The sequence below is a fragment of the Harpia harpyja genome, chromosome 14 (assembly GCF_026419915.1).
Source record: "Harpia harpyja isolate bHarHar1 chromosome 14, bHarHar1 primary haplotype, whole genome shotgun sequence".
Taxonomy (NCBI): Eukaryota; Metazoa; Chordata; class Aves; order Accipitriformes; family Accipitridae; genus Harpia; species Harpia harpyja.
The window spans coordinates 19325338-19340069 of record NC_068953.1 but is presented as its reverse complement, the minus strand read 5'-3'; the positions used below and the strand labels follow the sequence as shown (position 1 = coordinate 19340069).

At 40.6% G+C, this 14732-nt stretch overlaps 2 protein-coding genes across 19 annotated transcripts in view; one reads left to right on the top strand and one right to left on the bottom strand.

The window, feature by feature from the left end:
* Nucleotides 1-76: 76 nt before the first annotated feature.
* On the bottom strand, nucleotides 77-13226 carry LINS1 (lines homolog 1). 10 transcript variants are annotated; one of them, XM_052806915.1, is made up of 9 exons: nucleotides 12278-12732; nucleotides 11447-11520; nucleotides 10029-10572; nucleotides 8342-8885; nucleotides 8163-8252; nucleotides 6791-6932; nucleotides 5940-6530; nucleotides 2426-2606; nucleotides 77-1433 (listed from the first exon to the last, which is right to left on the bottom strand). In XM_052806915.1, exons 4-9 carry the CDS (start codon nucleotides 8747-8749, stop codon nucleotides 533-535), a joined length of 2313 nt encoding a protein of 770 aa, XP_052662875.1. In that variant the 5' UTR covers nucleotides 8750-8885; nucleotides 10029-10572; nucleotides 11447-11520; nucleotides 12278-12732; the 3' UTR covers nucleotides 77-532. The 10 variants fall into 10 exon arrangements, with proteins under 10 accessions (XP_052662875.1, XP_052662877.1, XP_052662874.1 ...); XM_052806917.1 differs by lacking the exons at nucleotides 11447-11520; nucleotides 12278-12732 and adding an exon at nucleotides 13157-13217; XM_052806914.1 differs by having other exon boundaries at nucleotides 10521-10572; nucleotides 11447-12732.
* Nucleotides 13227-13498: 272 nt separating this feature from the next.
* ASB7 (ankyrin repeat and SOCS box containing 7) overlaps nucleotides 13499-14732 on the top strand; it is a 31117-nt gene continuing 29883 nt past the window's right edge. For 5 of the 9 annotated variants that reach the window (XR_008238243.1, XR_008238242.1, XR_008238244.1 and 2 more), the window contains exons 1-2: nucleotides 13499-13612; nucleotides 14563-14657. The gene's annotated coding sequence lies outside the window, so the exon portion shown is untranslated. The remainder of the gene's footprint in view (nucleotides 13613-14562; nucleotides 14658-14732) is intronic. The other 4 variants (XR_008238245.1, XM_052807762.1, XM_052807761.1 and 1 more) reach the window with 3 other exon arrangements.

Genomic DNA, 14732 nt, shown 5'->3' with positions numbered 1-14732 from the left:
ATTGTGATTGTGGCAGCACATCTGAATATCCACTCAGAGCGAAGCACCGATGCAGAACACAGAGTATAAACGCCAAAACTGTCCCCGACTAAAATATTTTATTTAGCTCAACCTCTGAGCAGTCAAGCATTGCATTAACGCTGCACTGCTGTCCATAAATCACTACCAATCTGGCAATGACTTCATATATAGAATGACATTAAGTATAATTGACAATACTTTAAGTATTATATATTGTTGATATGCTTTCACATTAGTCATTTATTATCAAATTTTGAATACCTAACAATTAATCCTTATATACCATACACTGACATACATACCATGAATAAGCTTAGGACCCTAAGGTAATGGTTCATATCACTGAATTCAATTGCAGATTTTTAAGGTGTCAACCAAAAACACGTTTATCCTGTTGCAAGTTAAATACGCTGACAGGTGCAAGAGGCATGAGCTTTAGAAGTCATTAATCTTATGGAAACATTCCCTAGTGGACTAGTTAACAAAAAAATCACCGGAACACTTCTTTGGATTATTGTGGATTCATGTTCTTACTGATCTTCTCAACATGGCTCAGTAGCTTCAACAACGCAGATGGATTATATGGGAAAAGATTTCTTCTCTGCAACCTAGAAATAGCTTTTTGCAGTTCTTCCAAACATTTTGTTGATTTGTAAAGCATTGTCCTTAGGGGAATGACGTTATCCAAAGATGCTGTACAAGTCAAACAGGATAAGGTATTAGATCCCTTTTGTTTCAGAGGCAACACTTCACACTTGAGTGTATTCTGTTTATCATCTGTGTAGCTGCAAACAGTTTCCCTTATCCTCACCTCACCCTCATTATTTAAAGGCACCTGCTTTGTGTTTACCAAGCACTCTTCTCCATCTGATTCTAATTCAGAGTCTTCTGAGCTGTCATAATTAACAAGGCTTTGAAGAGAACCCAGCAGAGATGTACTATCAGTGCATATCAATGAGTTAGACTGGTTAGACTCAACAACTTCATTATCACCTTGCTCTGTTGTAAACACTGAGTAGCTGTGAGAAGCAGCCAAAGCTACCAGAGTCTGTGGTTCTGGTTCACAACAAGCATTTTGCAAACTTTCATCAGTCATACAGCTTTGTTTTTCTTGATGGGGTGGCTTGACAGAAGAAATTGATTGAAAAGTGCCATCCTTGGTATCAAAACCGTTACAGACATCTACAAACTGATGCCAGTCTTTGCTAAGAAGCTTTAAGTACCTTACCAAGTACTCTAGAAAGCAAGTTTCTGACGAAATCAGAAAATCTAGAAGTACTGTGGAATCAAATGCGATTTCTTCTAGAAAAAATAAAAAGATACAGTGAGGATTATATGCACTTGCATGTGTAAGGAAGTTCCAGGTTTTCTCCTCTTTTTGGCTTAAGTTATCAGCAGCATCATGCCGTAACCTGAAAAGTCATAAAATGGATTAAATTCAAAGGAAGTTTACAGGGTTTTTTTTAAAACAGGTATGTCCAGAAAATGGTATTCCTGCTCTGTTTTGATTTTGTCAAAAAAATAAAAACCAAAAAAGAAGTTTTTACATTAGAATGAGAAAGAACAAAGGCAGGTGGGGCTAGGAGATTGGACAGTGTAGGAAGCCAAAGCACTTAAAGCAGGCCTTCTTAAACAGCACTCCTCCTTAGGAAACATTCTGGAATAAACAATGTTACTTACAATACAGGAATTGTTATTTTAATGTTTTTGTAAACCTGAACATAGATTAACTTTCAGGATGCTAAGCACATTGGAAAAGAGCGGCCTACTTGTATTTAGGTGTCTAAGAAGAATTGTGTATATCTAAGATACTACTTGCAATATCTTCACATTGAAAGCTTGAGGGAGCTTTTATAAATTAGGATATCTTGTATGGTAATTTAAACAACAATGAAGCAGTGGATGTCCAGGACAAATTCATGAAGAACACATTTCAGTTGTTAGCAATCACAGTTTTTATCAACTAGCTAGAATTAACATGGTCCAATACTTAGGAGGGCTACTTTGCTGCAAGTTCCTGAATTCATGAATTTTAATTATAATATCTCATTCTTGCCAAACTCTCGGTGTTGAAAGAAAACAGTCTTGCTTTTTATCTGTGTCTAACCACTATTTTAAATTGTGAAGTCAATTATTCTGAATTACAGGATATGATAAAATATTTAATAGGAAACTGTTGCACAATTCCCTCATTTCAGTCCAAAAAACACTTAATCAAATTATCAGCAAAGTCAACTGCTCTTACACCACACATTACTACATTGTCCTGAGGTCTGTTTCTTGTTTTGGTTATAAAAATATTTTTTCTTTATGCAAAAGTAATCAATGGAAATGTTATGTATATCACAATAACCTCACTAAATTACAATTCTTCATAGCTCTGTCAAATAAAACGTACACTAACCTATCAAATTTTAAATAGATGAGTAATAAAGCTTTAGCAGCTTCCCACATATCATCATCTTGCTCTATGAAAATCAAGGAGACCCATTCACAGTGATGTACAACTGGGTGAAACTGTAGGGAAGCCTTCAGATGACTCCTCCAGAATTTCAACAGCTGGGACATGGAACTCTGAAAGTCTCCTGAAAAAAAGAAGTAACCATGAATTTTGTTATACATTTTTTGTTACTAAACAACATACACTTTTTATTTTTTAAATTAACAGTGTGTAACAGTTCATGAATGCATTTATCATTCTTTAGCTCAACTGCTGCAACACAGCATCAAATTTTATAGATTAGTTCTTGCTTCTTGGTACCAAAGAAATCAAGAAATATTTTGCAAAAAACCATAAGCAGTTATCTTAAATTCAACGTAAATGGCTACTCTATTATAAACTCTAAACATACTAAAGTTTAGATGCCAATGTTAACAATTATAAGTAACCTGCAGAAAATTAATTTACTCATTAGGTACCGCACCCCCACCCCCCCGACAGATAAAACTTAAAGACAAAATTTATTCATCTAAACAGCATTCTTCATTTCCTTGGAGTTCAAGGAAGAATAATCAGAGGTGACCTAGAAAGGTTTGGGTACAACAGGGTGACTCCTTTCACACCTAAGCTTGCAGACTAATGAACAAGATTACACCTCCAAATATTTGCATGTATCAGGAAACCTACAAAAATGTGACTATACTCACACAGCTGGGGTTTATACTTTCCTTTAGTTCCCCAATTAGGTAGCATCATCAGTACATCACAAACTAAAGAAAGGTGAATTATAATGAAGTCAATGCCACAGATGTAACGATCCAATATGAGCACTTTGCTGAGATTTCATGCCATACGAAATAATAATACAACTGTAATGTTTTGATAAGACTGAAGCAAACCCTCCCCAGTGTGATTCACTGTAGAAATTAACTGCAGTGATCTAAAGATGATGGGAATAAATTGTCATTTCTACAGTAAAACAAAGTATGAAGTATACTAGTAGTATACTTGTAGTATAGCCATATTCTTTATAAAATAAATTCTGCATGGATGATGTAGGTTTTCAAGTACATACAGGATAAAGGTACATTCATGACACGGTCTAAAAATCCTTGCTGGAAGGATTAATGTAAGCAGTATTTTTCCTGCAAATCTTCGTTTTTCCCCTCCCTCTAAACACTGCACTGCCATTTTAGTGCAGTAGCTTATTCGTAAAAATAACTTCGTATTCATATGACAAACTCTTCCCCTTAAGTCAAGAAACTTACCTCTTCAATACTAATTACATACTATAGTATGTACCATGTACATGTACTATGTAGTATGTATTACATAGTATGGTACTAGGTACCAGTTTTTTATGTAACAAGGCATACATTCAATGTTCAGAAAACAGAGAAAAATATAGTTACATATATCTTTACCCCAAAGGTACTCCTTAAGTAAGAACTCTAATGCTGCTGGAAGTACACTATGGCTTGAAAAGCAGAGTTGCATCATTTATATAAACAATGACTACTGCTTTTGAAAAATCTCCTGCAACATGGGAATCAATTTTACTTACCACATCATTATGTGGTTTTCCTTAACATTTGACTTTAAGATTTGCTTTTCCTCTTAGCAAATAATAGGAACAGCAAATTGTCTTTGTTATTAATAGTTACTATTCGGACTGAAATTCTTCCCTATAAATCAAAACTATCTGGAAATTACTCTCAAAATTGAAATGAATTAAAGTTAAGCCACTGTAATTCATGTTAATAAAAAAAGATAAGATCAACCAGTTTCCCGGAAGGGAAGTTAGCATATTAAAGCATTTTGGTGCTTGTTTTAACCACTTAATTTAATGTCACTAAAATAGAAGCACCATTCCTTTCACCTTGCAATTCCTCTTGACAGTTGGATCTGTATTTGAATCTAATTAAAGAACTCGTTTTTGTGTCATGAATCTGGGAAAGAAAGGAGAATTTTTTCTTTGAGAAAGAATTTTCATAGAGACAACCAAAACAGATTTAACCTACATTTCTTCTGTTCACTTGTTCTTAGACAATCTCAGTCTCTGTACATTTTTCAGATGGTGGATCATAAGTAAAATATTCTCTACAATACTTAAAAAACTCTAAGAATGCAACTGGCATCACAAATATAACATCTTCCAAAACCTGGAAAAAGTGTCAGAAGCTGTTTTACATAAGTCTGTAGCTCTTTTGCACAGTCAGATGAATTAAAAGTTGATTTTATACTTGCTACGTAAGGTAGAAATATAAAAAGTAAAATAGTATTTACATCTAGAACTTGTATTAAAATCCCTCAATAAATTTAAAATGCTATAAAATTTCATCCTTGTTTAAAGTAAAAATTTTTTACTTTTTTGCCACATCACCAATTGGCTGACAATAAGGAACACCCATTCTCACTTGTATTTGAATAGAAACACTGCTCATAACTGCCTTTCCATTTTTGCTGTAAAGCCTGTAATCCAGGGACAGCAAGCTGCTTTGATCTTAGGATTTGCACATCCACATTCACACAGCATAGCATCAGAAGATGTGCATCATGTACCTCTCAGAGGTAAAAAGGCAAGTGGGAAGATGGGATTCCAGGAGTGTGTCTCAAGCAAAAAGCCTCACCCCACCACTTCATTATAGCATAGGAGAAGACTACTAACTGGCTACCAGCGTGACACAGCAATGCATCCTCTCCCATCAGGAACACAAGTTTTACAGCATTCCCTTGCCATCCCACTGCCTGCCTTGTGGCATAGCCCTAGCACAACAACCAGATCTGCTCTTCTGCTAATCTAATTAATCTGTTCAGTGAAACAAACATAGTCAAGTAAGCAGGTATTACATGTATGCCTCACACCTACTAATTCAAAGGACTAGACCTATAAGTCAGGGTGAAAAACACAACCACTATACTCTGCCAAGTCCCATAATTTTCCTGTCGCTTACTTTATAGCTTCATTATTTTTACCTTTTCTACCACTGCTGGTTTTGCCCTATTACATTATTTGTCTGACAGTAATGCCTAGTACCTTCAACCAAAAGATCTACCTCCACATTAGAAAACAGGAAAGCGTTACCTGAGTTCCTTTCAGTTCCCCACCCTCAACAGAGTAGATGCTTGTGCTATGGGCTCTCTTCTTTTCCAACTGGAGAAGAGCCTGGTGTTCCCCAGCCAGCTCAACTATTTCAAATATTAACACATGTTCTTAACAGGAAGAGTTCTCAATCCCAAATGCAGCTGTTTCAAGCCCCCCATATTGCAGGGCTAAGGATAGGATAAAATACAACGAGACAACTAATTAGGCAGGAAACAGTGATAGCAAGTTTCCTGGGAGGGTCTTCTCTTTCTTCCCTCCCACCACCACTAATTCAGCTGAATTCTATTTACAGTCTTAATGAGCTGTGACTACAAAACCTGAAAGCTCTAGAACTCTTGCTGCTTAGCGAACAAAACTAAAAAAGACTATTACCTTTGATTTCAGCTTCTGTAGCAGAGTTCTGAAACTTGAATTCCAGTGCTTTAAGCACAACCAGACTTAAGGCTCTGAGAACAGTTTGGTCAGTACCACCTTGAGTACCATCTCCAGGAACAGCCTCACTGCCTCCAAAGTAGCTGGCCTTTTCACTGAGTGGGATCTGATTAAGCCAAGTCAAATTCACAGCCTGCAGAACAGCATTACTCAGGGCAAGCATATCCTCATATAAAGATGGGTTTTGTAAGAACAGTGATCCACTTTTAGCATGTTCTCTGGACTTGTAAAGGACACATTTTTTAAGGAGCATAATTAACTTCTTCTTGATTAAATAGTGAATTGATGAGCTAATGAGTTTCAGGATGTAAGAAACTTTCAAAAAACATACTCTCTGGCATCTGAGCGGTAGTTCTAATTCAATTCTGGAAGCCAGAAGTGCTTCAAGCAGATCTATAAAACTGATCAAATTGTTTGCAGCTTCAGAATAAGGTGAAGTATAGTGCTGACTGTCAAAATGATGGAACAGAATGGAATTATAAAATCCTTCAAGCACAGCATCAAGAGGAGCCAACAACTTCTTCAAAATACCTACAGCAACAAGAAAAACATTACGCAGTTGGAGTGTAACACAGCTAAATCGTCAAAGAAGCAGAAAACAGGTGATTGTGACTATTCTCAGTTTTTAAGCATGTTTAAACCACTACATTTTTAAGAGTACTTTGTCACCCGCTTTATAACGAAGAAAATAGGTGTTCTTTAGACAAGCTGCTCCAGATGAGATTAAAAGGAACATTCCTCCCCCTAGTGGGCACTCGTGTATCGAGAACTTCATAAAATTGCTACAGTACCTGCTTTGGGTAAAACTTCATCTTTCAGCATGTCCTTGATAATAGTTGTAAGAGTCCACAGACATTCTGCTACCTGGGTATTCACAGGGAATCCTGAAAGAGTCTTCAAACTAAAGGTGAGCCAGGTGACATTTAATGCGTTCTAAGAAAATTTGTTCAAAAAACAATCATGTATGCTTTACAATTGCTATGCACATTAAATTAAATCATAATACAATGATTGAAAATTGTACATTAAAAAGATTCAAATGTAGGCATAGACAAAACAGAGGTAGAAACGATGTATCTGTCCAGTGCCTTTTAAGTATATAGTATTTACAAACATGAAGTCACATATGCATGCAATAGAAATGACCTGTATTTTCCAGAAATGGAAAACCAAACCTCCTAATGTTATGTGACCTACCCAAAATCAGATAATACTGTAGACAGACCATATCTGAATTCATAATTCCCAGGCAACTTTGCAAGAAATATTACAAATATATTTCTGAGAAAAATCTATGTTCAGAGATGCTACTATGGAAGCTACAATATATATTCACCAAATATATAGCAAGTAAAAAAAAAACCTCAAATAACTAGAATATTCAAACACGAAAATACAGAAAAGCATTTAATTAACTTTCAAGAGGTTATTACCTATTTTTATCTACTGCATCACCTAACAGATATCAAGTAACTGTAAAAATATTGATAGTCTAGATTATTGGTTTTTTGAAATACATGTATTGCAACCTTAAAGACAATATTTCTTGCCATCTAGACACATTTTGCCCTAAAATAGTTTCATAGAATTCCAGATTTTTACATATAAAGACATTCCACCTTGCATTACAAACTTCTGCTACACATCTGATCTCCTTTCTTTCTACACTCCATGCCCCTCCTAACACACTTGAAATACTCCTGTGGAATATTTATTACATATCCACCACTTACAATCCAAAGCCCCTTAAGACACACTTTATGGGAGAACTATCACACAGTATTATCTTGTATAACCTTCATGTTGTTCCTGATACTGGAGCCAAGCATACTTCAGCAAAACCGTGTGGTGTTTTGTGGGGACTAACAAGAGTCTGTATGCTGAACATCAGCAGACTGCAGATGTGCCTTGCAGAAAGCTAGAGTAGAGTAGACACACAGGCAACAGATAGAGGAAAGGAGCAGTTCTGATGTTGCTCTGTGGGTCTACTTACGAAAGGAGCCTCTTTATGAGTACTGTAAAATCTAAAAGTACTTCTACAGTGACTGCTTTTGTGCCACAGAAACACTATAAAATCTTTGCTCTAGAGTTAAGTGGAACAACTTGAAGGCACATATTCACTAAGTCATTTTTTTAAGTTGTGAAAAGTTATGCCATACTCACCTCTTCCTTCAGCTGGAAATACACAAGAGATGCTAAACTTTTTGAAGCCATGTGAGATAACAGCTGATCATAACTACCAAGCAGACAAATCTGCAGACATGTAGAAAGAAAATGTATCTAAGGTATGTTCCTTCCCCCCCCCCTTCACAAAAATCTTTCAGACGTTTATAAAAGCTTACCAATTTTGAGTCAATTTTTGCCTCCTTCAGAAGAAGGACAAAGATCTCACAGTACTTCTGTCTCGTATTGAATTCAATTTCCTGGGACTCTGCTTTAGCAACCATCATCTTGATCAAGGTTAACTGCAGAAGCATCACTTCTCGTGGACAGAATGAGGAGTTCACATTTGCAAAGCTATTTGATGTATCGTCTGTTGTAGGGACAACTGCATTCGACATATCAGCGTCCTGATGGCTCCTAATACCACCATTAGTAGATGGCAGATGCATCCGATTACATGATTCATCTCTTCCTGGTGACTGCTCAACACACAGATTAAGTAAAGAGGTATAATGATGGCTTTCCTTTGCTAGCGGAATGCCTACCAGTACGTCCTTATACATCTGCTGCAGAAGAGAGATCTTCATTATGAGAACATTCAATATTCCAGAAAATGCCGTATGTCTTCACTGATGATTCATGGTCACCGCAAATCAGCTTTGAAGTTATTTTTATTCAGTAAGAGAAAGAGAAGCACTATTAGGCATTTCTCTTCTACATTACCTAGAAATAAATATTTTGCTATTACTGAACTTAACAAATAACTAGAAAGATACAAAAGAACACACGTTTTTAGAGTTAATACTACCATTATTAAACTTATTTTGTAAATACAAATTCACTGTTTAAAAACAGTAAGAGTGATAGTTGCACAAAACCATCCCAGTGAGACATTAAAATGATACAAGATTTACCATGCCATGAAGAAGTTTACAGTTCCAGTATTATACTACTGACAACAACACTAATTTGCTGGAACTAACAAAACCAAAGATGACTATTACTAGGGACTATTTCTGAAAGCTATGGGAACTTAGATCAAATCTTTCTCTACATTGCTAAAACTACTAAAATCTCATTTCTTTTGTGACAGATTCCTCCAAAAACAGGCACAAAGTTTCAACTGCAAATTTTCATCTGAACTGGCAATGTTCATTGCTCCACTAAGGCTGGATATGGCAACACTTCTCAAAAAAAACGGAAAGCAAAGGACAAGTCTTATCTTCCGCTGCATATAGGCTCAAGGTGAGTAGCGTGAATATACAGGAGGAGAGAACTGGGCTCTTAGTTTTGTAAGGAGGACCAAAGAATTCCCTTACATCTACATGTGCAGAACTCATTCTGATGACCTACATCTTGAAACCCAAAACAGGTTTTCAGATAATGCAAAGGACCAACAATGCCACAGGGCTGGTCAAAGGCCCAGTGACCGAGAAGTTTAAAATTACAAAATACTTAAAAAACAAAGTGTAAAACTTATTAAAAGCCAATAAAAATACCTAACCATTTTTAGGAAAGGAATAAAAAAAATATCTTTATCACCATGTCAATGGAACATATCTTTCCATTACAACACTGGAACATTCATTATAGCTTAAAAAGAAGAACTATTAAGAATTCAAATATCTCTTTAAAGTGTGAGCACCTAAGCACCCACAGTTTTCTAACCATTATGTAAAAGGCTAGACAGATATGGTATCTCCCCAGAAAACAAAAAGGATATACTTAAGAACATTACAGTTTCTTTTTCACCTATATTAAGAGAGATGCTAGTCTGTAATATTTATCTTTTTAGGACAGTTTTAACATGGTCTCTAACCAGAACTCTTTTTAATAAAAAAACCCAAACTCATTACCTTTATGTACTGTGAACTTAAGAGTGGGACTTATGTTGTTTACAGGAATTTTCTTTTTGCATGCTTTTTGGATCCCCATCTTTAAGTCTGGCGTAATCAACCAGGTAGACTTCCAGGTAGATTCCTGAAGCCATCTGTCTGTAGCTGGCTTTTATTTAAATGTTACATTTCCCCTTTCTTACCAAGGGAAGAAAAGAGCTCAGTCTTCCAACTGGTAAGAAATTCTAAGGATCTTCCCATCTATGTATCAATTATACCTGCACTTATCATGACACCAAATATTTGAAATTATTATTGCTTTTTAGCAGAATATTAGAAAACAATGGAACTATAAAATTCAGTATGTGAGGCATTTTTGGTTTAGTTTATAATCTTCACAAGTTTTTAAAACACTGTCAAACATTGAGAATTACACCTTCATTTTTAACTGCAACTGAAGTATGCATTGACAAAATGGCTTCCCAAAGGTACAAAGGATTAGAGGTAGACCAAGATATGCTACCCAGAATCCTCACTTCTTCCACCATCCGGCAGTATTTCCTTCAGAAGCGAATCTAAAGTTAGAGAATAAGAAGTTGCCTGCAGGGAGTGATCTACAATTCACTCTGGTGTGGTATTTTTAAAGACACATTCAGCAATGGCTGACCTGACAACTCCAAAATGTTATAGTATGTTCCTCACCTAACCCTCACCTGACAGAGCTAAGAACCCATCCCCCTTCCTTTCCCATATTCCACATTTTAGATGTTAAGAATAAATCTGATACTTCAGACAATAAATTCTTTCTTCATTTACAGACTCTATTTGGAATTCTACTTGAGGTGGAAATTTATGACCTGAAACCTTGTAAAATTTCTTCAGAAATCACTCTGAATGTTTTATATAGCTATTGTTCCTATCTTTGAGTTTTATTTCTTCCTAAATGAATACCTAATAAAGTAAAATTATCTCAACACATTTACTTCTGTGTTCAAGATCAACCTGAATTTTGTCCTACATGGTAAATGAACAGATCCCTCCTGCACAAATTCGTAAGTTACAACAAGGTTGTTAAGACAGAAGAGATTTAGAACTCCTCTAGGACATGCACTGTGAGATTTTACCTTCACCACATGATACTGGTTGTGCTTTCCCTGATTCTACCATAATACATTTATATTACACCATTAATTTGCAGAACACTTTCCAAAAACATCTATAAGATACGTCTCACTCACACATGACAACAGTTCATGAATAGAAGACATTAAAGGAAATGAAATGCGAGGGGGCTTATTTTGAAGAAATTTACTTCAAAGAGGGGGAGAATGTCAGACAACGACTAAATTTACTTCAGTCATGGTAAGAGAGCAGTGAAAAGCTTAAAGCTGAAAAGTAAAGAAAAGCAATCATATTCATACACAAGAAATGACAAACTCCAACCCTTACTTGTATTATTTATTTGAGTTATTCATGACAGCATCTAAAAACCAATTAAGGTAACCCCTCACAGTGCCAGACTCCTGCATAAACAATAGGAAACAGTTCTAAAAGCCTTATATATAGACTGATCAGGCAAAAGACAGAAAGGAAAACTATACAGAAAAAAAAAATAAATATTTTGTTACATATTATCTTCATGACTACTTTAGTTAGGCTTTAAAATCAGAACCAAAGTCATGCAGCGCTGCAAACGAAATGAGAGAAGAACCTTGATGGAAAAGGAAACAAAGAACTGGAGATGAAAACTCAGAAGGCAGCTGAAGCCTGTAAGGTTTAAGGACCATCATAAACCAAGCAAGTGAAGCTTAAGTGGTTGCAAATGCCTTCAGAATATCCTAAATCAGAGTTATAAAATATGTATATTTCTACAAGGTGTGATATGTAATTCAGCACAAAGTCATAGAAAGCATTGATTTCACTGCACTAACATTGTTGATATCACATTTTACTTTTTTTTTTACTAAAACAAATGGCTTATGATGACACAATTACTCAGAGATATTAGTGAAGAGGCATGATTACAGAAAGCTATTGTCAAGTCCCTATAATAGTCTTTCCCTGTTACATATACACTATTAAATATTAATTGCATGAGTAGCAACTGGGAGAAAAAAAAACTATCCAGAACACCCTATTTTCATTAAAAAATTAAATCAGATGAAGCAAAATGAAGCCACAGTCCCTGACTTTTGGGTATGACTCTGTAGGCTCTGGATCTCCTTACAATGCAATGGGTGAATCATTTAAGAAATAAAATGTCCTTTGGACTACTTGTACCTGCAATGACTTCGTAGGCTCATCTCTCAATAAAGAATATGCTTCCGCCCAGTGCTGAAATACTGTAAACATCTCTAAAATAATGTCATTTCCTCCCAGAGGTTGCAAATAACCTCTGCTGCGAGCTGTCCAATCCCTGACCATTAACTTTGACACCTAAGCATGCCAGATGCTTTATCTGCTCTTTGGCAAGCATCTTTAGCCACTAGAGACAAGACTAGACGGACCCGATCCGACCTCACTGGCCACTTATGGTACCTCTCACACTGGCCTTTCAGAAGTGCAAGCACTGGGTTGCTGGTAGCAAGACCCGCGACACTCCGCCCTGACAGGGAACGGAGGTGACAGGAGGACGTGTGTAATCACTGCCCCAAAACCAGCCGGCGCGCAGAGCCCCGCGCCGCCCCCCCCCCGGCCTGCAGGCCCCCTTCCCCCTCACTCTCCTCCAGAAGGCCCCGTCAGCTTCCACAACCCCCTCCCGCCGGCCTAAGGGCCGGCCGAGGCCTTCTGCGCCGCCCCTCCCCTCAGCGCCGCCTCCAGCCCCCTCCCGCCCCTCAACCGGTGCGGCTCCGCGCTCCTTCACCCGGCCAGGCCAGGCCAGGCCCAGCCCGAGCCCCCTCAGCCCGCCCAACCCACCCGGCAGCCCTTAGCCTGCCCGCCGCCGCCCCCTCGGCCCGACGGCCCTCAGCCCGCCCGCCGCCGCCAAGACCCCGCCCCTTCCCCCCCGCCACGCGAGACGGCTCCCTCCAGGCCCCGCCCCTCGCCCCCCCCAACCTGGAAGCCCGCGGCCCCGCTTAGTCACCCCGAGCCGCCGCGCAAACGGGCCCTCCCCGTCCCCCGCCGCTAGGCAACCGCTGCTAGGCAACCGCCGCCACTCACCCGCCCCCGAGATACAGGGCGCCGTAAGGCCCAACTGTCCTCCGTCCGAACGCCGGAACCGCCGCAGCCGCCCCTTTTCCCCTCCCCTCCCCTGTCGCAAAGCCCTCCCCCTCCCCCGCGTCTTTACGGCAAGGGGGACGAGCCATGGGCGGAGCCGCCGTCAGCCCGGCGCCCAATCAGACATAGCGGCGGCTCGCACTTGGGGGCGGTCCCAGCGCGGCGCCAGCGGATTGGCGGCGGCGGAGGTCAATCCCTGCCCGCTGACCCTGGAGCGAGCCGAGGGGGGCGGCTCGGTGCAAAGTGTCCCCACACGGCTCGGCCCCCTCCCGCGGCCGGCCCCGCCGCTCCCCCCGCCCTGCCGCCGCCGCCAGTGCGGGGGGCGGCTGCACACGGGCGCGCGCCGGCCCCCCCACCCTCAGCACCCCCCACCCCCCCCCCCCCGCTGCCGGCAGACAGGTAACGGCCGCAGGTGGCGGAGCCCCGTCTGCCCCCAGACTCTCTCATGCGGGGGGGGGGTAGAGGGGGGAGAAGGAGGAGGAGGAGGAGGAGCGGGCGGGGGGCCGCGACCCCATGGCCCTCCGCGGGGCCTTCCCCTCGCCGCTCACCGGGCAGCCCCTCCGGCGGGGCTCGCCGCCGGCCTGCTCCGCCCCGCTCCCCCCTCAGCGGGCTGTGGGGGGGGTCCCCGCCCCTTCCCCCTCGCCGCCGTTCGATCCCCCTCGGGAGCGGGTGCTGAGCTCCCCGCCGTCTCTGCCCTCCCCGGCCGCGGGGGGTAGGCAGGCAGGCTCCGGGCTACCCCGCCCGGCGCCGGGCCCGCCGCCGCCGCCGCCGTGCTCCCGGGTCTGCCTGCGGAAGGAGGGGGGGGTGTCCCCGGGCGGTGAGGGCGGAGGGGAGCCGCGGGCCCCTCCGGAGCGCGTCCCCCGCTTCCCCAGTCCCCGGCGGTGCCCTGGCTTGCCTTCCCCGCCGCCGGGCCTTGAAACTCTGCTCCGGGGCTCGGTCGGCTTGCTTTTTTTTTTTTTTTTTTTTTTTGTGTGTGTGTGTCTGTTCGCGCTTGACGGTTCCTGAAGCATGAACTCCTGCAAGGGAGTGATTTTAATTTCCCAGCAGCTCTGCTTTCTGGGTTACTTCCTGTCCCATTCTTTAGTACTTATCTTTTACTTCAATTCCCTGGAGGAGCTGGCTTGACAGGGTAGCGGTCCTGCCGTTATTGTCCCTCCAACTCTTTAGTGTCCCGAGAGAGTGCCCTTCCTTTCGAGTTGAGATGCCGATATAGGTAAATAACCCTTTCCTTCCTAATTTTTGAAGGCTCTTCCTATTTCGACCTGCTGTTGCTTTGGTATTAACCGTTTTTGTTCTCCATTTCTCTCTTTTATGTCATTGTGTGGCTCAGTTCTACTTTTATTTTGTAGGTTTAAGCTGCCTTAAAGGAGAATTAAAAATTGTGACTCCAAAGAACAAAATAACACAGAAGAAAGAAAACAGCACTCAGAAAAAACCCAGAAAGGTGATAATTCATGTAGACTCTCAGAATCATCCTAGACACAGGGTTTGGCTGGGATTGGGGCCTCTTGTTGTGTTT